The sequence below is a fragment of the Ailuropoda melanoleuca genome, chromosome 2, assembly GCF_002007445.2.
Source record: "Ailuropoda melanoleuca isolate Jingjing chromosome 2, ASM200744v2, whole genome shotgun sequence".
Taxonomy (NCBI): domain Eukaryota; kingdom Metazoa; phylum Chordata; class Mammalia; order Carnivora; family Ursidae; genus Ailuropoda; species Ailuropoda melanoleuca.
In genome coordinates, this window is record NC_048219.1 from 75,727,755 (window position 1) to 75,751,133 (window position 23,379).

At 37.1% G+C, this 23,379-nt stretch overlaps 1 protein-coding gene across 1 annotated transcript in view; it reads right to left on the minus strand.

Annotated features, from left to right (window-relative positions):
• Positions 1–1,840: 1,840 nt before the first annotated feature.
• The window catches only part of LOC100469544 (calcium-binding mitochondrial carrier protein SCaMC-1), a 52,213-nt gene continuing 30,674 nt past the window's right edge, over positions 1,841–23,379 (minus strand). Inside the window, exons 8-10 of the mRNA XM_019809937.2 lie at positions 21,217–21,384; positions 13,047–13,188; positions 1,841–2,013 (exon numbers count right to left, since the gene is read on the minus strand). Of these exons, the coding sequence (XP_019665496.2) occupies positions 1,841–2,013; positions 13,047–13,188; positions 21,217–21,384 (483 nt within the window). The remainder of the gene's footprint in view (positions 2,014–13,046; positions 13,189–21,216; positions 21,385–23,379) is intronic.

The following is a 23,379-nucleotide window of genomic DNA, read 5'->3' on the forward strand; positions in this document are numbered from 1 at the left end:
CCTCTATGGCATTGTATAATTATCATTTCTTTTTTGTGGTGAGTACCAATAAGGTCTAGTCTCTTAGCAACTTTGAAGTCTATAATACAATATTGTTTACTATAATCTTTATGCTGTGCAGTAGGTCTTCAGGATAAATTATATAATTTATATTTATAGCTCATTAAATCACAATTTTAGAGCCAATGCAATTTTTAAAATGTAGCTATATATATATACAATCTTAAATATCTTTGGCCTGTTCTCTCTCAACATAGATCGAAAAGATAGAGGCCTTGGGGCGCCTGGGTGGCACAGCGGTTAACTGTCTTCGGCTCAGGGCGTGATCCCGGCGTTATGGGAGCGAGCCCCACATCAGGCTCCTCCGCTGTGAGCCTGCTTCTTCCTCTCCCACTCCCCCTGCTTGTGTTCCCTCTCTCGCTGGCTCTCTCTATCTCTGTCGAACAAATAAATAAAATCTTTAAAAAAAAAAAAAAAGGTAGAGGCCAATTTGCAACATGAATGGACCTAGAGGGTATTGTAAGTAAAATAAGTCAGACAGAGAAAGACAAATACCATTTGATTTCTCTATATGTGGACTCTAAAAAACAAATGAATAGGCAAATAAAAAGCAGAAACAGACCCATAAATACAGAGAATAAACCGATGGCTGCTAGAGGGGGGATGTTGGAGGGATGGGCAAAATGGGTGAAGGGGAGTAGGAGACACATGGGAATAAAAGGTACCACGTAGAGAATATAGTTAATGATATTGTAGTAGCATTATAATGACAGATGGTGGCTACATTTGTGGCAAGCATAACATAATGGTGTATGTCAGTTATACCTCAATAAAAAATAAATTAATCCATTTTTTTAAATGGAGTCAAAATACAAAACAAAACAACCTCCAAAGGGCAAAGAAGAATACTATTCCTCCTTCATATAAGTTTAAGATTTCACAGGGGGAGTTCTAGCCAGTCTTTATTCTTAAAAATAGGAGTTTAAAAGCACTGTATAAAGGGTAGAAAATATATATATATGAACTCATTAATATAAAAGAAAAAATATATGAACCTTTTATTTTAACACAGTTTTAAGACCAGGAGTTCTCAATTTTTTCTGATTTACTTTGTTCACATTGGTGAATTTCTTGTAATTTTTAGCAATGTTAAGAACCAAGAGTAAGTTAAAAATGTGTGAATCCACAAATAAGAGTGTTTAGGAAGTGAACAATTAGTCACCAGTATTCCATTAACAACACCAGTAAGAGACTGAGGTGTTATGATGCCATGTAATTCTGTTTAAGACAGAACTATTTTGTTTTGTTTAGTTTAGAGAAAGAAAAGGGGTTCAAAACCACTACTGTTTCCCTCTTAATTATAATTTCAAATACATAGGTTTTCTTTTAATGCTTTCAAACAGATCGAAAATATGCATACAAAACAATGTTAGGTTTTTAAAATAGAAAATAGAAAATGATGAAAAACTTCAAAGTATTCCAATTTTCTCCAACACAAAAATATATTAGGTTAATAATACAATTAGGTAATATTAGGTAATATAAATTGCATTTTAATCCATTTAAATGCAAATTTCTGGTGAGTATTCATTAAAATTTAGAGAAGCTTAAATAGACTTTCTGAATATTAAAGATTTCAATTCATAAAGAACTTAATAAACTATAATTCTGGCTTACAAAAAATTAGAGTTCAGTATTTAATTCTGATTAGTATGTTTATCTTTTTGGAGGATGGATATAGCATCTTTTCATGCAATCCTCTAGAAATTTAAGAAGAAAGACAAGACAATTCTATGCTTATAAATAAATGTATATAAAATGGCAGTTCACAATTTCGTTTCTACACTCTTTCCAAGAGTGGTTTTATTGACTCGTAAACCAGACAATTTATGCATACTGAAGGAAGCAACTTTAAGAAATTTGGAGTCATGGCTCTGAAAAACCTTAGCATTCCACTGCTTTTATAAATTTGACGAAAGACGATCATATTTAGCTGTGGGACTCCCATTATGCCTAGAAAATGAAAGGAAAGGAAAAAGCCTAATTAATTTGATATTTAACTTTTTTCAAACATTAACTAAGGTAAAACACATGTTAAAACAGAAAAATATATATATAATTACTTAAATTCTTTCACAAGCAGTTCCAGGGGTACATCTCTGCTTCATCATATTATATATAATCAGGGACCCTAATGGAACTGATACTCGTCTCTATTTAATTTTCTTTCCTTTTGGAACAAATTCTGTCCACTGGTGGTGTAATTTACTTATAATTATTGTAGACATAATTTTCAAAACTAGCTAGCCATACAGAGGTACCTTTATTCAACTTCTTATTTCTTAGGAGCAACTCAAACTGTAAAAACTCAAATATGTTTCTCATTCACTACTTCTTTTCTCAGAGAGTGGCTCCACCATTCTTCTACCTGTTGAAACTTGGAAACCTGAAAGGCATCCATAATGTTTCTGTTATCTTACATATCCAAACTGTTACCCATCAGTTTTACTCTCTAAATAGCTCTCAAATCTATGTATGTACCTACAGGTCCACTGCCATGCCTCCAAACTACCAACATCTCTTGCCTAGTCTTTTACCATAATCACCTCTTTCATTTTTTTTCTCCATACTTTAACCAAAGAGAACTTTTAATAATGTAACTCTGGTTATGTTACTCTGCTGCTCCAGTAATTCCCCATTATACTTAAATACAGTATGGTCTAGCCTCTGTTTCCTCCTCCCACCTCACTTGTACCATTCCTTTCCTTTCTGCACTCCAACCATAGAGGCCACTTTCAGTTTCTCAGATGTCCCCAAACTTCTTCCCTCTTAAGGCTAGTTGCACAGGCTTTTCCCTTTGCCTGAAAGTCACTCCCCCAACCTCTGGCTATTAACCCCATCTCAGCCTTCAGTTCTCAGTCCAAACAATACTTCCCCAAGAAAGTCTTCCAGAACTTCCTCAGCTCCCCCCAAGGTAGTGTTTAGAGAATTCCAGTTTTCTTTTGTAGCTCTCATCACAGTTTATGCATTTTATGTCCATATTTAATTAATAACTATCTTCCCTGCTAGATTATCAATTCCATGAGAGCAAGGACAAATGTCTTTGCTTACTCAAACCCCACATGGCTGGCACATTGCTCAGTACCTGACAATATTCTCAGATTCTTATCTAGCATTTTTCTCCTTAATCATTACGCCATGTTCCCAAAATTGACATAGCTAAAGTTAAGTAAAAAGCAGTAGAGAACTGAAAAGTTTGTCTGTTGCTATTTGTTTTAATCTACACATTTGCTCCCTCCATCCTTCCTTTGAAATCTAGATAAAGTCTCTTGAAATTTAAGAAAATACTCACCATGGAATTTCGTGGAGAATGTTCTCTTACTACATTCATTTTTGGCCTTTTATTTTTTAGTAGAAGCTAATAACACTGCTCTCAATTTCTATAATTTCGTAAAGGAATATGGAACAGGCTTACTTTTTTCCTAATGTTGAACCTACATCCCCCATTGATTTACCCCATCCCATTATTGTGAAAATGTAAACTATAGTACAATGAGTATACTCACCAACTAGTTTCACAATTTGACATTTTGCTGTTCTTATTTTTTCTCTCTTTCTCTTTTCTCCATACACACATATAAATATGTGTGTATATATGTGTGTGAGTGTACACACTCTGAAGGTAGTTACAAACACTATGAACCCTGCAACCTTAAAAACTTCAACATACCCTAAAAACAAAGACATTAATCTACATAACCCAAATCATAATTATGCCTAAGAAAATTAAAAATAATTCTCTATCTCACCAAATACCTCCTTATTAAAATTTTCCCAGTTGTCCCAAAAATGTCACTTAGAGCTGGGTTTGTTTTTTCCAAACTAAAATCTAAACAAAATTCACTCATCACACTGGTTATGTTTCTTTAGTTTCCTAATCAAGACTAATACCAGTCATTCCCCTGCAACTACCACTTTTTCTGTGACAATGGCTGTTTGAATAACACAGGCCAATTGTCTTATAGAATATCCTAAAATTCTAGATTGGTCTGATTCATTCTTAATAGTATCATTTAACTTATCCTTTGATCCCCTGTATTTCCTTTAGGTCTAAAAGCATTCCCAGATGCCAGTGAAACATTTTGGGCAAGAGTACGTCATAGCAGATGCTATGCCATGTAATATGCACTTCATATTACATTACATCAAGAGGCAGATTATGTCAGAGGATATTTTTTGTTTTACTGTTGCCAGTACTGGTTGCCAAGTTGGTCAGTTGGTTGTAATTATGACCGTCCAGTCTCTCCATTGTAAAGGTATGTTTTCCTCTTTGCAATTAGCAATAACTCTGATGGATGATACTGTGGCATCATCATGTAAATATACTATTCCCCAACTCCCTTTAACTTAATAAAGCTTCAATATCAGCTGATGATCCTAAGACTCAGATATTGATTTTGAAATATCACTACCCTAGGCACTAAAAGGAAAAATAGCTGATTATAGATTTGAGGGCAGGTACAAGTGACCATGAGACATCACTTAAAAAAAAAAGAAATAAACAGAAGAGCTCAGAAATAAATATGGAGATGTCAAAAGAACAAAGGAGGATTTTCAGTTCTAATTATGACAGAGCAGTTTGTTCCAGACTAATCCTACAAATAAAAATAAATATTAAAATATGAACAAAGTACATGAAATTGTTTGAGAGTAATAAATGCAAACAAGACTAGGATCCCTGAGAGAAGGAAAATATAAAGGTAAGCACTATATTTCACTCCAGTTTTGTTTTTTTGTTTTTGTTTTTGTTTTTTTACCTTAGGCCATTTGACAGTTTTCAGCATGAGAGAATAGGGTCCAAGCAGAAAAGACAAGTGTTACTGAACTGAGGACAAAAGTTGGAGTTCAAGGATGCCAATGTGCCAGATACTTGAGGAACAAAATCTGAAATGGAGGTAATACTAGTGAAGTGAGTCCAAAAGTCTCCGTGCAGTTTTCCCTTGAGGCATTGCCAACTCTAAAACTGCACTAAGTGAGATTTCAAGAAAACCACAGAAAAGAGCAGGTGGAAGGCTAAAGAGCTAGGAAAAGACCTTAGCAGTAACACAGTGCTGGATCATAAAGGTTGGAGTTCGAGCCCAACAAGCTGAGGTGAGGCACCTTGGTAACCACTCTAGGCTTTCAGATAAGACCCACAAAGGTTACTGTCTGGGAGTAAGGGCCATACTCTATGAGTAAGTACCTTGAAGAAAGACCAGAGCTGAAATAAAACATCCCTAACAAATCTAAAACCAGCCTTCAATAGATTTAGGTTGATCTGCCTATACAGTACCTACCTACCAGAGGAAAGGCTAGCCTTATTTGGAGAAAAATAACATCATCCAGAATTTACAGTTTTTCATACAAAATGCACATTATTCAATCTAAAATAATGAGGCATGATTTAAAAAAACAGGATCAAATCACTGAAAACAGAAAACTAGACAACAAAACAAGTATTAATATATTAAATTTAAAATAATCATGATTAATATGTTTAAGAAATTAGGGAAAAAGATGGAGACTTTCACACAACACCTAGTATCTATTTCTTTAAGAATAAAAATGTAGGGGCGCCTGGGTGGCGCAGTCGTTAAGCATCTGCCTTCAGCTCCGCGTGATCCCAGCATTCTGGGATCAAGCCCCACATCAGGCTCCTCTGCTGGGAGCCTGCTTCTTCCTCTCCCACTCCCCTGCTTGTGTTCCCTCTCTCGCTGGCTGTCTCTCTCTGTCAAATAAATAAGTAAAATCTTTTTTAAAAAAATGTAAAGGGGCACCTGGGTGGCTCAGTTGGTTAAGCATCTGCCTTCAGCTCAGGTCATGATCTCAAGGTCCTGGGATCAAGCCCCACATCAGGCTCCCTGCTTGGCAGGAAGCCTGCTTCTCCCTCCTCCTCTGCCATTCCCCCTCCCCACCGCTTGTGCTCTCTGGCTCTATCTCTCTGTCAAACAAGTAAAATCTTTTTAAAAAAGAACGTACTAAATTTAAGACATCAGTGTATTAGGTTCAACAGCAGATTAGACAAAGCAAAACATTAGATTAGTGAACTTTAGAAGATAGGTGCAATAAAAAAAAAAGTATCCAGATTGAAGTGCAGAGAGGGGGGAAAGGAATATAAAATACAGAAAAGAACATAATAGGAAAATTGAACATGAAGAAAAAAATCTAACATACATGTAATTGGAATGTCAGAAGAAGAGAGAGACAATGGGATAGAGCAATATTTGAAGAAATTTTGACTGGGAATTTTCCCAAAACTGACAAAAGTCATCAAACCACAGATTTTAAGAACAGGAGGAGGAAAAGCAGAAAGCAAACCACATTTTAGGCACATCATATTCAAACTTCTGAAAACCAGAGACAGAAGGAAAAATCTTAAAAAGCATGGCGGGGGTGGGGGGGAGACAGTACCTTAAAGCACCAGAAATAAAACTGTTGGCTAACTTTTCAACAAAAATTATGAAAGTCATAAGACATTGGAATAATAGCTTTTACTGTGCCATAGAGAAACAAAGCTGAGAAAATCTGTTGCTAGTAGACCTTCCACTGAAGAAAGAATTCTAAAAGGAATTCTTCAACTAGAAGAATAATGATCTCAGGTGAAACCAAGGAAATTCTAGAAGTAAAACAGTCAAAAGAGAATAAAATATAAATTAACATTGATTTTTAAAACAATAATGTGGGGTTTAAAATATATACTAAAGTAAAATATATAGCAATAGTAGCACAAAAAGGTGTGCAGTGTGAATGAAGTAAAAGTATTGTATTAGAAATTGGTAAAAAGTAAGGAAGGAAGAAAAGAGAAAAGAAAAAGAAAGAGAGAGAAAGAAAGAAAGGGAGAGAAAGAAAGAGAAAGAAAGAAAGAAAGAAAGAAAGAAAGAAAGAAAGAAAGAAAGAAAAAGAAAAGGAGAGAAGAACATATTGGTAAAAATACTAATTTAAGGTAGGCTGTAATTAACAAAGAATTCACCTTGGAATCTATAGGGTAAGAAAAGAAAAAAGAATATATAACTAACAAGCTAATAGAGGAGAAATATTGAAATAATGAATATACCTAATTAATTCAAAAGGAGACCCAAAAAAAGAAAGAGATAAAGGAAAATGAAAAATGGAATCAATAAGAAGTAGCACTTTAATATGTGGTTTCCACTTCAATGTAACTGTAACACTGCTTTAAAATATAAATGTATTAAATGTTTAATTAAAAGACAAAATAATCACACTGGATTTTTTTTTAAAGATTTAACTATACTTTTTACAGAATGGACATACTATATATAAGGACACAAAAAGACTGAAAATAAAAAGATGCCCTAAAAATTATACTAAGCAAACATTAATCAAAGGAAAGCTATTGTAACTACATTAATATCAAAGTAGACTTTTTAAGGCAAAAACAAATATTACTAGCACTAAAGAGGACACATTTCATAATAAGGAAAAGATCAATACTAAATTTTAATATACATAATAATATAGCTTCAGACGAGATTGGGCACATTCAAGGTGGTATGGCCATAGACAATAATATAGCTTCAAATATAGAAAGCAAAAGTAGATCAAATTAAAGGAGAGATGAAGAAATCCACAATCCCGTCTAAAGATTTAAACACACCTCTGTCAGTAACCAATAGAAAAAGCAGATAAAAAAAATCAGGATATAAAATATTTGATTAACATTTTAACTAATTTACTTTATAGAACATGTATGTAGAACACTAAATACAACTTCAAAATCCTCTTTCTTTTCAAGAGGATTACAAGTTTACAATGAACACTTATCAAAATTGACCATATCTAGACCAGTAAGACAGGTCTTATTAAATTTCAAAGATCAGAAATCACATAGAGTACATTCTCTTTCTCCAGTGCAGTTAAACTACAAGTTCAATAACAGATCATTGGAAAAATCCCCAAGTGTTTATAAATTAAGCAATATATTTCTAAATAACCAATGAGTCAAAAAGAAATCACAATGGAAATTTGGATGATATTTTGAAATGAATAGTAATGAAAACAGTTTATGGGATATAAGTAAAGCAGTACTTGGAGAAATATTCAGAAACTGGAATTGGTATATTTAAAAAGAAAAAAGATTTAAAATCAATTATCTTAACCAGGTGTCAGCAAACTTTTGCTGTAACAGGCTAGATAAGTAAATATTTTAGGCTTCATGGGTCACATGGTCTCTAGGAACTATTCAGGTCTACCATTGTAGCATGAAAGTAGCCATAGACAATAAATAAATAAATGGCAGTGACTGTCTTCCAATTACGTTTTACTTACACACATGGGTGGTGGGTAAGATTTGGCCTGCAAGCCATAGTTTGCCAACCCCTGATCTAAACTTCAAACCTAAGAAACTAAACAAAAAACAAACAAGCAAAAAAGAGGATAAAAATAATAAAAATAAGAACATAAAACAGTGAAATCGAACACAAATGTACAATAGAGAAAAACCAACAGAATGAAAAGATGAATAAAATTAATAAACCCCAAGACACTGATTAAGAAAAATAACAAACTGCTAATATCAGAAAATAAAAAGGAAACATCACTGTAAAACCTACAGTCATTACTAAAGGCATATTAAAAGGACATTGTTAATGACCTTATGCTATTAAGTTTAAACATTTAGATGAAATGGACAGATTCTTTAAAAAACATGATACCTCAAAACTGATGTAAGAATAAACTAGAAACTGTTATTAAAATATAGAAAGAAAGAAAAAAGCCTTCCACCAAAAATATCCAGGCAAAATTGGCTTCACTGGTGAACTCTCCCAAATATTTAAGGAAAAAATAATTCTAGCTGTACACAAATTCTTCTGAAGACTAGCAAAAGAAGGAACGTTTTCTAACTATCTTTACAGAGCCAATGTAACATTAATACAACAACCTGACAAGAACATTACAGGAAGGAAAATTACAACCAAAAATTCTCATGAACATAATATAAAAATCCTATTCAACATATTATCAATCAAATCCAATATTATATAAAAATGGCAATGCAACATGACCAAGTGAAGTTTAATCCATGATTTCAAGGTGGTTTTAACATTTGAAAGTCATTCATTCATAGAAAAAAAGGAGAAATAATACTATTATTACGATGCAGAAAAAGCACTTAATAAAATTCAACACCTATTCATGATTTAAAAAACACTTTCCACAAACTAGGAATAGAAGAGAACTTCCTTAATCTCACAAAGGGTACATTGCAAAACCTACAGCAACATCATACTCAATGGTAAAATATTGGAACAGTTTTATTCTGAGTAGGAATGAGATAAGGATGTCCACTTTTAACATTATCATTATAGCATTGTACTGGAGCTCCTAAAGAGTGGCGTCAATGAGGCAAGAAAAGGAGGTAAAAAGTATAAAAGCTGGAAAGGAAGAAACCAAATTTTTGCTATTCAGAGAGCCATGGCTGTGTACGTATCAAATAAAACAACAACGACAACAACTGAGGCGCCAGGGTGGCTCATCGGTTGAGCATCTGACCCTGGATTTCAGCTCTGGTCAGGATCTCAGGGTCATGAGATTGAGCCCGATGTTAGGCTCCACATTCAGTGCAGAATCTGCTTGGGATTCTCTCTCCCTCTATCCTTCTGCCCCTGCCCCAACTCGTGCTCTCTCTCTCTCTCTAAAATAAATATATCTTTAGGGCGCCTGGGTGGCTCAGCCGTTAAGCGCCTGCCTTCGGCTCAGGTCGTGATCCCAGGGTCCTGGGGTCGAGCCTGCATCAGGCTCCCTGCTCGGTGGGAAGCCTGCTTCTCCCTCTCACACTCCCCTTGCTTGTGTTCCCTCTCTTGCTGTCTCTCTCTGTCAAATAAATAAATAAGATCTTTTGTTTCTCTCATCTATGGAACATAAGAACTAGGAAGATCGGTAGAAGAAAGGGATAAAGAAGGGGGGTAATCAGAAGGGGGAATGAAACATGACAGACTATGGACTCTGAGAAACAAACTGAGGGCTTCAGAGGGGAGGGGGGTGGGGGAATGGGATAGGCTGGTGATAGGTGGTGGGAAGGGCACGTACTGCGTGGTGCACTGGGTGTTATACGCAACTAAGGAATCATCAAACTTTACATCAAAAACCAGGGATGTACTGTATGGTGACTAACATAATATAATAAAAAAATATTAAAAATAAATAAATAAATAAGATCTTTTAAAAAATAAAAACAAATCTTTAAAATAAACATTAGGGGCGCCTGGGTGGCACAGAGGTTTGGCTTCTGCCTTCGGCTCAGGGCATAATCCCGGCATTATGGGATCGAGCCCCACATCGGGCTCCTCTGCTATGAGCCTGCTTCTTCTCCCACTCCCCCTGCTTGTGTTCCCTCTCTCGCTGGCTGTCTCTATCTCTGTAGAATAAATAAATAAAATCTTTTAAAAAATAAAATAAAATAAAATAAACATTAAGCCACAGCAACTTCTTGCTAGACGCATCTCCAAAGGCAAGGGAAAGAAAGGCAAAAATGAACTGTTGGGACTTCATTAAGATAAAAATCTTTTGCACAGCAAAGGAAACAGTCAACAAAACAAAAGACAAAGACAACTGACAGAATGGGAGAAGATGTTTGCAAATAACATATCAGATAAAGGGCTGGTATCCAAAATCTATAAAGAGCTTATCAAACTGGACACCCAAAGAACGAACAGACATTTCTCCAAAGAAGACATTCATATGGCCAACAGACACATGAAAAAGTGCTCAACATCACCTGGCATCAGGGAAATCCAAATCAAAACCACAATGAGTTACCACTTCACACCAGTCAGGATGGCTAAAATCAACAAGTCAGGAAACAGGATGTTGGCGAGGATACAGAGAAACGGGAACCCTCTTACATTGGTGGGAATGCAAGCTGGTGCAGCCACTCTGGAAAACAGTATGGAGGTTCCTCAAAAAGTTGAAAATAGAGCTATCCTACAACCCAACAATTGCACTACTGGGTATTTACCCCAAAGATACAAATGTAGTGATCTAAAGGGGCACTGTACCCCAATGGTTATGGCAGCAACACCCACAAGAGCCATACTATAGAAAGAGCCCAGATGTCCATCGACAGATGAATGAATAAAGAAGATGTACTACACACACACACACACACACACACACACACACACAACGGAATATTATGCCACCATCAAAAAAAAAATAAAATCTTACCATTTGCAACGATGTGAATGGAACTAGAGGCTATTGTGCTAAGTGAAATAAGTCAATCAGAGAAAGATAATTATCATATGATCTCACTGATATGTGGAATTTAAGGAACAAGGCAGAGGATCATAGGGGAAGAAAGGAAAAATGAAACAAGATGAAACCAGAGACTCTTAATCATAGGAAACAAACTGAGGGTTGCTGGAGGGAGTGAGAGGGGGATGCGGCACTGGGTGATGGACATTGGGGAGGGTGTGTGTTATAATGAGCACTGGATATTATTTAAGACTGATGAATCACAAACCTGTACCCCTGAAACAAATAATACATTATGTGTTAATTAATTGAATTTCAATTTTAAAAAAAGAATAACAGAAGTTTGTAACATCAAATCTCAGTTTAGTAGGGATACTTGTTAGATCTTGAAATAAATGTGTCATTAAAAAAAAATAAAATGGTAAGATGCAAAAAAAATAAGTGTTCAAGGTGTTCAATATTAATAGTCATTGAGAAATGAAAATTAAAGCCACAGTGAGATTTTATTGCACAACTATCAGAATGTCTAAATTAAAAGACTGACAATAATAAGTGTTAACAAAGATGTAGAGCAACTGAAACTCATACATTGCTGTTACAGTATAAACTGAAATAAACACTATGGAAAACCAATTTGGCAGTATCTACTAAAACTGAATATGCATTTACCCCATAACCCAAAAATTCTTCTCCTGGTATATATGTGTGTGTGTTTGTGTGTGTGTGTGTGTGTGTGTGTATACACACCTGAGAGGAATAAGTTTTCCATAGTATAATGGATAATATACTTATTGTGGTGAGGAATTTACAACAGATATAAATGTCAAATCACTATGTGGTACACCTGAAACTTATATAATAATGTATGTCAACTATACTTCAATTTAAAAAATAAATTTTAAAATATTACAATGGATTAAGTGTGGTATTCATGTAATGAAATACTATACAGCACAGAAAATAATTACACGCAATAAACAAAGATGACTCTCCAAGACAGTACATAGTTTTCAAGAATAGGCAAACTAGGGGAACCTGGGTGCTCAGTTGGTCAAGTGTCCAACTCTTGATTTCAGTCCAGGTCATGCATGATCTCAGGGCCGTAAGATTGAGCTCTGCCTCAGGCTCTGCACTAAGCATTAAGCCTGCTTCAGATTCTCTCCCTCTCCCTCTGGCCCTCCCCCTGCTCACATGCTAGTGCTCTCTCTCTCTTAAAATAAAATAGGAAACTAATAAATGGTGATTAAAGTCAGAATAATAGTTACCTTGGGGTGGCGGTGTTTATTGATTGGGAAGGGTATGAAGGAGCCTTCTGGGGTGCTAGAAATGTACTGTCTTGATATAGTTGGTAGTTTCATGGGTATGTGTAAATAAATTGAAAGAATCTTTCTTTTCTGAATTCAATAGCTAATTTTTCCTAATAATCAGCAGGTATTTTATTGAGTTATTTTTAAGTGAAACAGAATCACTGCATCTCAACTTGCAAAAGACTTTTAACAGTCATTTAGATAGGTATCTCAAGTTTGAATCCTTTGTTATCACAGTCTTATGAACAAACTCTAGTTCACAAAAAGACTGGACCCCTCTGGTGTGAAAACATTCATTCTACCACCTAAGGCAGTAAATAAACAGCACCATTCCCATTCATATAAGAAGAATTTCCTAATTTTGTCTTTTTAAAAGAGGCAGCACTGAATGACAGAAATAAGGAGGATTCTTAGACATTCTTCAGAAGAAAACGTTTAAAATCCCCTAGAGCTTTTTACACTGCCATCCTTCGCACAAAAGCTCACCTTGAACCTGCATGCAAGTTCTCACTAGGTGCAGAGGGTAGCTGAAAAACTGACCACAAAAGTTAGAGAAGGCATTACATCCGATCAAAGTCAGCAACCCAGGGTGTTCTGTGTCAGTGTTTAGCCAATGAGTCTTCAAAAGCTGGCAGAGAACAAAGTAATAATATGCTTTAATAACTATCAAGGAAGAACCAAAATAATAAAATGCTAATATATTTTCTCACCCTATGCATACACTCCTTTCTATCTTTTATGTTACATTATAGCAAAGAAAATAAAATGCAGAATGCAGTAATCCAGGACAGAGTAATAAGAGCCATAGGACATTTTTGAACTGCCAATTTTTAGTGTAATTTAATGCAGTTAAAGTTAATAAAGCCCTCCCCCCAATATTTACAGGACTCAAATTATCTAAATATTACTTCTTTACCTAAGCACCACCCTAGCAATTAGAATTATTCAGAGGCATGCAAACAACCAACGATCAGAGAACCCTAATGATGAGAACTCACTATCCACTCAACTCTCCAAGCCCTGATTGCCTAATCTTAAGGGAAGCTTATTGTGTCAAACTGTATTTCCTCTAACAGCAATAATTTTGTTTCAGGACTCCTTTACACTCTTCGAAGTTACTGAGAACACCAAAAAGTTTTTGTTTCTATGGGTTATATCTATCAATATTATCTATTGCATTAGATATTAAGAGAAAAATTATAATCACAAGAATATATTAAATAGCCATAAGAGCAATAATGTCATCATAAATCCTATAGCCTTTGGAAAACTCTCTACTCATAAAAGAATAAGAGTGATAAGGATAAATGGTGATGGTGATTTCATGTTATGAAAATAGTTCAGAATACAGTTAAACATGGCTGAGAAAACAGACACCTATACTGATTGGTCTCATTTTAAATTCATGATCCTAAAATCTTAAGTGGACCTTTAATTTTTCCCTGGAATGATATCATATTTTCCTTGACCATTTACTCTCCGAACATACCAACATCATTATTTCAAGGAAACAGCTACATTCTCCATTGTCCTAAAACTTCTGACGCTAGCTGATCTTAAAATTCATATGAAAATGTAAGGACACTCAGAATAGCCAAAATAATGCTTAGAAAAGAACAAAGTTAGATAATTCACACTTTCTGATTTTATTTTTATTTTTTTATAATAATATTTTTTATTATATTATGTTAGTCACCATACAGTACATCCCTGGTTTTTGTTGTAGTTTGATGATTCATTAGTTGCGTATAACACCCAGTGCACCCTGCAATACGTGCCCTCCTTACTACCCATCACCAGCCTATCCCATTCCCCCACCCCCCTCCCCTCTGAGGCCCTCAGTTGTTTCTCATAGTCCATAGTCTCTCATGCTTCATTCCCCCTTCTGATTATCCCCCCTTTCTTTATCCCTTTCTTCTCCTACCAATCTTCCTAGTTCTTATGTTCCATAGATGAGAGAAACCATATAATTGTCTTTCTCTGCTTGACTTATTTCACTTAGCATTATCTCCTCCAGTGCCATCCATGTTGCAGCAAATGTTGAGAAATTGTTCTTTTTGATAGCTGAGACACTTTCTGATTTTAAAACTTACTACAGAGCTCCAAGAACCATGCCAGTGTAGTACATAAGGACAGATATACAGATCAATGGAGTAAAATTCAGGAATCCAGAAATAAACACTTTCATTTACGGCCAGTTGATACAACAAGGGTGCCAAGATAACCCAATGGGAAAAAATAGTTTTTTCAACAAATTAGAAGTTTTCAGTTGGCTCTTTTCCAGTTGAAACAACTGGATATTCACCTTCAAAAAGAATGTAGTTAGACCCCTGCCTAACACCACATACAAAAATTAAAAATAGATCATAGACTTAAATATAAGAACTAAAACTATGAAACTCTTAGAAGAAAACCTAGGAGTAAATTTTCCATGATCTCGCATTAGATAATGGTTTCTTAGATATGACACCAATGCACAAATGACCAAAAAAAAATTAAAATTAAAAACTTTTGTGTTTCAATGGACATCGTAAAGTAAAAGACAACCCATGGAATGGAAGAAAATATTTGCAAACTGTATATCTAATCAGGGACTTATATCTAATATATAAAAAGAACTCCTACAAGTCCGTAATAAAAAAGACAAACCAATTAAAAATGGGCAACACTACCACTTCATATCCACTAAGATGACTATAATAAAAATGATGGATGATAACAAGTGTTGACAAGGATGTGGAGAACTTGGAACCTTCATTCACTGCTGGTGGAAATGTAAAATGGTCTAACCACTTTGGAAAATAGTTTGGTAGTTCTTCAAATGGTTAAACATAGAATTATCAAATGACACAGCAATTCTACTCCTAGATATATACCCAAGAGAATGAAAACATTTGTCCTCACGTAAAGTTGTACTCAATTTCATACCAGCTTTGCCTGCTGTTTCCCCCACTTGTGCTCTCTCTCTGTCAAATAAATAAAATGTTTTTTAAAAGATTTTATTTATTTGAGACCAACAGAGTGAGAGAGAGAGAGAGAGCATGAGTGGTGTGGAGGGACAGAGGGAGAGGGAGAAGCAGACTCCCCCCTGAGCAGAGAGCCCAATGCAAGGCCCAATCCCAGGACCCTGGGACCACTACCCAAGCTGAAGGCAGACAACTAACCGACTGAGCACCCAGGGCCCCTATACCACATCTTTATCCATTCATAAGTCAATGGACATTTGGGATCTCTCCATAATTTAGCTATTGTTGATAGTGCTATTTTAACCCATTGAGGTGTGTGTGCCCCTTCGAATCAGTGTTTTTGTACCCTTTGGATAAATACTTAGTAGTGCAATTGGTGGATCATAGGGTAGTTCTATTTGTAACTTTTTGAGGAACCTCCATACTGTTTTCCAGAGTGGCTGCACCAGTTTGCATTCCCACTAACAGTGCAAAAGGATTCCCCTTTAACCACATCCTTGCCAACATCTGTTGTTTACTGAGTTGTTAATTTTAGCCATTCTGACAGGTGTGAGGTGGTATCTCAGTGTGGTTTTGATGTGTAGTTCCCTGATGATGAGGGACATTGAGCATTTTTTTCATGTGTCTTTAGCCATCTGGATGTCTTCTTTGGGAAAGTGTCTATTCATGTCTTTTGCCCATGTCTTAACTGGATTATTTGTTTTTTTGTTGTTGAGTTTGATGAGTCCTTTATAGATTCTGGTTACTAGCCCTTTATCCAATATGTAATTTGCAAATATATTCTCCCATTCTGTCAGTTGCCTCTTAGTTTTGTTGGTTGTTTCCCTCACTGTACAGAAGCCTTTATATTCATTTTTGCTTTTGTTTCCTTTGCCTCCAGACATGTGTCTGGTAAGAAGTTGCTCTGCCTGACATCAAAGAGGTTGTTGCCTGTTTTCTCCTCTAGGATTTTGATGGTTTCCTGTCTTACATTAGGTCTTTCATCCATTTTTAATTTATTTTTGTGTATGGTATAAAAAACAGGTCCAGTTTCATTCTTATGCATGTCACTGTCCAGTTTTCTCAGTACCATTTATTGAAGAGACTGTCTTTATTCCATTGGATATTCTTACCTGCTTTTTCAAAAATTAGTTGACCGTAGAGTTGAGGGTCCATTTCTGGACTCTCTATTCTGTTCCATTGATCTGTATGTCTGTATTTTTGCCAGTACCGTACAGTATTGATGGTTACAGCTTTGTAATACAGCTTGAAGTCTAGGATTGTGATGCTTCCTGCTTTGCTTTCCTTTTTCAACATTACCTTGGCTATTTGGGTTCTTTTCTGGTTTCATACAAATTTTAGAATTGTTTGTTCTAGCTCTGTGAAAAATGCTGCTGTTATATTAAGAGGGATTGCATTGACTGTGTAAAATGTGTACTTTGGGTAGTATAGACATTTTAAGAATATTTGTTCTTCCAATTCATTTCTTTGTGTCTTCTTCAGTTTCTTTCATAAGTGTTCTATAGTTTACAGTGTACAAATCTTTTACCTCTTTGGTTAGGTTTATTCCTAGGTATCTTATGGTTTTTGATGCAATCATAAATGGGATTGATTCCTTGATTTCTCTTTCTGCTGCTTCATTATTAGTATATAGATATGCAACAGATTTCTGTACACTGATTTTTATATCTTGCAACTTTGCTGAATTCATGTATCAGTTCTAGCAATTTTTTGGTGGAGTCTTTTAGGTTTTCTACCTAGAGCATCTTGTCATCTGTGAAGAGTGAAATTGACTTCTTCTTTGCTGCTTTGGAAGCCTTTTATTTCTATTTATTGTCTGATTGCTGAAGCAAGGACTTCTAGTACAATGTGGAAAAACAGTGGTGAGAGTGGATATCCCTATCCCTGATCTTAGGAAATAAAAGCTCTCAGTTTTTCCCCATTGAGAATGGTTTTAGCTGGGGCCTTTCATATATGGCCTTGATGATGTTGAGCTATGTTCCTTCTAGCCCTACTTTCTTGAGGGTTTTTATCAAGAAACAATGCTGTATTTTGTCAAATGCTTTTTCTACATCTATTGAGAGGATCATATGGTTCTTACCCTTTCTTTTATTAATGTGGTGTGTCACGTTGATTGATTCGTGGATGTTGAACCACCCCTGAAGCCCAGGAATAAATACCACTTGACCATGGTGAGTAATTCTTTTAACGTACTGTTGGATTCTGTTATCTTATTGAGAAATTTTTCATCCATGTTCATCAGGGATATTGGTCTGTAATTCTCCTTTTTAGCGGGATCTTTGTCTGGTTTTGGAATCAAGGTAATGCTGGCCTCATAGAATGAGTTTGGAAGTTTTCCTTCCATTTCTATTTTTTGGAACAGCCTCCAAAGAATAGGTATTAATTCTTCTTGAGATGTTTGGTAGAATTCCCCTGGGAAGCCATCTGGCCCTGGACTCTTTTTTGTTGGGAGAGTTTTGATTACTGATTCAATTTCTTTGCTGGTTATGGGTCTGTTCAAATTTTCTATTTCTTCCTGTGTCAGTTTTGGTAGTTTATAGGTTTTGAGGAATTTATCCATTTCTTGCAGATTGCCCAGTTTATTGGCATATAATTGCTCATATTATTCTCTTATAATTGTATTTCTGCAGAGTTGGTTGTGATCTCTCCTCTTTCATTTGTGATTTTATTTAATTGGGTCCTTTCTCTTTTCTTTTTGATAAGTCTGGCTAGGGATTTATCAATCTTGTTAATTCTTTCAAAGAACCAGCCCCTAGTTTTGTTGATTTGTTCTACTGGTGCCTTTTTTTTTTAATTTCTATACCATTTATTTCTGCTTTGATCTTAATTATTTCCCTTCTTTTGCTTGTTTTAGGCTTTATTTGCTCTTCTTTTTTCCAGCTCCTTTGGGTGTAAGGTTAGGTTATGTACTTGAGACTCTTCTTGCTTCTTGAGGTATGCCTGTATTGCTATATACTTCCCTCTAATGACCACCTTTGCTACATCCCAAAGGTTTAGACTGTCATGTTTTCATTTTCATTTGCTTCCATGTATTTCTTTATTTCTTCCTTAATTTTCTGGTTGACCCATTCATTCTTTAGTAGGATGCTCTTTAACCTCCATGTATTTGTGGTCTTTTCAAATTTGTTCTTGTGGTTGACTTCAAATTTCATAGCATTGTGGTCTGAAAATATGCATGGTATGATCTCAATCTTTTTGGCCTGATTTGTGACCCAGTATGTGATCTAATCTGGAGAATGTTCCACATGCACTCAAAAAGAATGTGTATTCTGCTGCTTTAGGATATGTTCTGAATATATCTGTGAAGTCCCGTCTGGTCCACTGTGTCATTCAAAACCGTTGTTTCCTTATTGATTTTCTGCTTAGAGGATCTGTCCATTGCAGTGAGTAGGGTTTAAAGTCTCCTACTATTATTGCATTATTATCAATGAACTTAAGTTTGTTAGTAATTGATTTGTATATTTGGCTTCTCCCAAGTTGGGGACATAAATATGTACAATTGTTAGATCTTCTTGTTAGATAGACCCCTTTCCTATGATATAGTGCCCTTCATCTCTTACTACAGTATTTGGTTTAAAATCTAGTTCATCTGACATTAGTATGGCTACTCCAGATTTCTTTTGATGTCCATTAGCTTGAGATGGTTCTCCACCCCCTTACTTTCAATCTAGAGGTGCCATTGGAGCTAAAATGAGTCTCTTGTAGGCAGCATATGGATGGGTCTTGGGTTTTTTTTTATCCATTCTGATAACTTATGGGTTTTTTTTTATTAGAGTGGGGAGTGTTTAAACATTTAATGAGGTGTGCTTTGATCTGTTTGTTAAGATAAGCCTGAAAAAAAAAAGTCTAATCCAAGAAAAAAGATAAAGGAACAAAAGAGGAAACAAACAGACAAACAAAAACTATAAGCCTGATTCCAAGGAGTAAGAAAGTAAGAAGGAAAAAAGAAAAGAGAAAGAAAGAAAGAAAGAAAGAAAGAAAAGCCTGATCCAAAAAACAAGAAAAGTAAACAAACGAACAAACGAACAAAAACCTTAAGCCTGATTTCAAGGAAAAAAGAAGAAAAATAATAAAATAAATATATTAAAAATAAAAAAGAAAGCCTGGTCCTATTTCCACCAGAACTAAAGCTGACACTTTGGAGCACTCTATGATCGGTACACCTGGTAGACGAGGGGGGACTGTGTTGATCTGAGGGAGAGGCTCACTGCTCTGTCTCACAGTCAGACCTGCCCTTGTAAAGATGCCCCTGCCAGATGCAGGGGGCCGGGGTTTGGTGTAAGGGACTCTAGCCTCCAATGGAGGTGCTGTGTTTCTCTCTGAAGTCCGACAGTGCTGTTGGGTGAGGGGTGGAAGATGGTGTCACCCGGCCCTCTCATCTCCAGGGAGGGGTACTCACAGCCTCCCTGTTTAGGTGGCCCTCACAGAAAAGAGAACAATTTCCTCTCCTGTGCCCCAGGCTTTCATCAGATCCTTGCCCTCAACCTGACTGTGCTCGGCCGTCGGCACGCCCGGCGCCACAGTTCTTCTGTGTTTTATCTCTGGCCAATAACTGGAATTCAAAACTCCAAATTTTAAAGGGCCTGGCACAGTACATACCTGCTCCCCTCCCCCAGAGGAGATCCTGGCATTGCTCCCGGCACCGTTCTGTCCCAGAAAAGCAGTTGCGCCATGCGCACATGGTGGCTGGAGTCTATGGCGACGCACATCAAAAAGCTGCCACTAGGTTATCTGCCGTCTGTGTGCGCCTCTGTCACCTGCAGCTGAAAAGCCACTTGAAGGCTCCCAGAGGGCCCTTTGTCCTTGGAGAGGCAAAAACCCTCTTCCAAATGTACTTCAGGAAGGGGAACTTTCTCTCCCAGTGCCACCTAGCGGATCCCCTCACTGCAGCATATTGTGAGCATCATAAGTGCTGCTCTCTCTCCCTCTCTCCCACTCTCTCCCTGACTTCACTCTGCGAAAAGGGTTCCCTCCCCTTCATGGCACTGCAGCTTTTCTCCCCCCCCACCGCCCCAGTTCACAGCTCCGAACCTCACAACCTCACATCTGCCATGTTCTCTCCCTCCAATTGTGCAGATTGTTTTCTTAATCCTCAGATCAACTTCCTAGTTGTTCAAAATGATTTGATGTTGATCTAGCTGTGTTTGAGGGATGAGGCAAGCTCAGGATCCCCCTACTGCTCCAACATCTTAACTCCTCCTCCTCTCTTAACTTTTTTTTCCTTTGAGAATCAAGTGACTTTAATTGATTTGGAGTAGATAATTATCATTACCGGAAATTATCCACAAGGAAACTGAGAGCAAGAGTAACATGAGCCAAATCAGACTTCTGATGCCAGAAAAAATGCAAAGCAAAACAGTGTCATGCAGTCTGGAGATCAGAAGAGAGGTTAAAAAACAGATCTGCAAGTAAGTGGTATACCAGCTATATTGAAACCCAGCAACAGATGGAGTCATCGAAGGACAGTGGGTTGTGTGCAGGGAGAGAAGAGGGGAGGTTGAAGTCAATACTCCTAGAAAACTACCTAGTAATCCTGATGAAGAGGAGCAGCAAAACAAACTGCAAAAAACTGTGTCTTCTATTGACTCTGCCTTAAATGTATAATTTGATAAAAAAAGAAAACTTTAAGTTGTATTATAATGTCAGATCTAATAAATTTGTTTTTAAGTCCATCATGGAAACAAACTCACCTCGTAAATAGTAAAATCTATGCCTACATATGGTATAACAGCCAGAAGACTGGGAACATAGCCTTTGTAAAAGCCAGGAACACTTGCAAGCTTCCAAATCTTCCTGGCACAATCCAAAATCCCAGAGTACTGTCCAGTTCTACTCACAGCCATATTAGTTTTTAAAACCTGAATGTGAAAGAAAATAATGTTGTAAGGTCATTGATCAGTTATCTAACCCAGAGCATTACCACAAATTATAGGCTACAGAGCTCACCCATTATTATAGAATTAAAAAGAGAAAACAATCTTAGGTTATCCTGTATTTTTAATGACAGTATATCTAAATATTTTCCTACTGTTCCCTGGAATATTTTAGTTTTCCATAGGAATATTTTACAAATACAGTGTTTAAATTCTTTTACTGAATTTCTTAATTTAACTTCATAGGAAGATAGAGTGTCTGAATTCAGCTCTGTTTTCTTTTTGTCCAAATTATAAGATAGTAACCATAGCTATTACACTGTGACTCAGATAAGGGACCCAAAATTTTAAAAAAAAGAAGTTCTTATAACCCCCCACCCCCAAATTTAGGATCCTAAGAAACTGATATTAGGATTTCACAAACAGCTATACATGTGTATACATACACAGTATGTATAAGAAAAATTTTGGAAGTTATCACCAGGAATTCCAATATCCATCAAATAAGAGTTACAGAAGGAGGAAGAGTTCCAGGGAAGATGATGGAGTAGGAGGATTCTAAGCTCACCTTGTCCCACAATTACAAATGGAAAACACCCACATCAGTGTAAATAACCCAAAAAACACCAGAAGACTGGCAGAACAGACTCTCCACAAGTAAATGGAGAGAAGAGACCGATCAAAGAGAGTAGGAAAGGGGGTGCCATGGTTGGGAGCTAAATGGAGTATGGACTGTCCAGGGGCAAAGAGGCAATGTGGGCAAGGGAGGGGAAAACAAACAGACCCTCATACCAGGCACCCCAGGCACAGGAATCCCACACAAGGAAGACAAATTCCCATAACGTTTGGCTTTGAAAATCAGAGGGGCCAAATTTTGAGTTCTTACAATCAGCAGGGCCTACCACCTGGAACTTTAAAAATCAGCAGGCTTAGCTCTAGGAGATCCAGGAAAGCCAAAGGAAGATGAGTCCCTGCTCTTAGAGAGACAACACAACAAACAAGCACGCGGAGATACAGCATAGAAACAGCAGTTTGAAAAACACCTGGAGTATATGGGAGGGAGATTTGTTTACTAAATCAGAGTATGTGCCAGAGGGGTGGGGAATGTTGAGAGACTTCTCCAGGAACAAAGGAGCTGGTGGGCACAACTTCCTCCTTTCATCCCCTCGGTAAAGACACACAGACACAGGTGGAAACCAGCACAGTGCCTACACCCACTACAGAGTGCTAACTTGCTAACAGTGCTCTGCCCCTGCATTCTCCTGCAGACACACCCCCTCCAGGCAGGCCTCAGCTCCAGGTCCCCTACCACAGCAGACCTGTGCAAACCTTGCTAACACTACGCATCTCGCTCCCATGGACTTCTGCATATCTGCCCCCACAACCAGGCCTGCCTCAGTCCCCTGAGGCTGCAGTTCCCCTCCCACAGTGGATCTGCCCAGACCTTGCTAGAACACAGTCCCCACCCCCATATTCTTCTGTGGACTTGCCCACTCCAATAGTCCCTTGATCAGAGCCCATCCAAAGCAGTGTCATAAGCCTGGCAGTGTGCAAACAGCTCCAACAGAGGCAGCACTACTCCAAAGTGATTCATGCCCTGGGGAGAGGGGAAGATAACCACACATATGAGACCAACTATGGCCCCAGCAGTAGGCTGGGGGCAGACATCTGGTCTGAATGCAGGCCCTGATGACCAACAAAAGCTTCTCAGGGGACAACACAGGGAAAGCACTCGGCAGTTCAGTATTACTGCATCTCTGGAAAACACCTTGTCTGACTCAGCTTAAGCCCAAGGCAGCCCTAGACTGGCCCACTAACAATACAGAGACCAAACTGTCCACAACAGGCAAAGAGAGCCATTGCAGATGACCAGACTGAAGAAAAAAGTGGCTCAGCCACAATAGCAGAGCACATGCAATACACACAGGAGATACTCCTGAAGCACCAGGTTCTGGCAAATGGGACACTGCACTGCAGGAC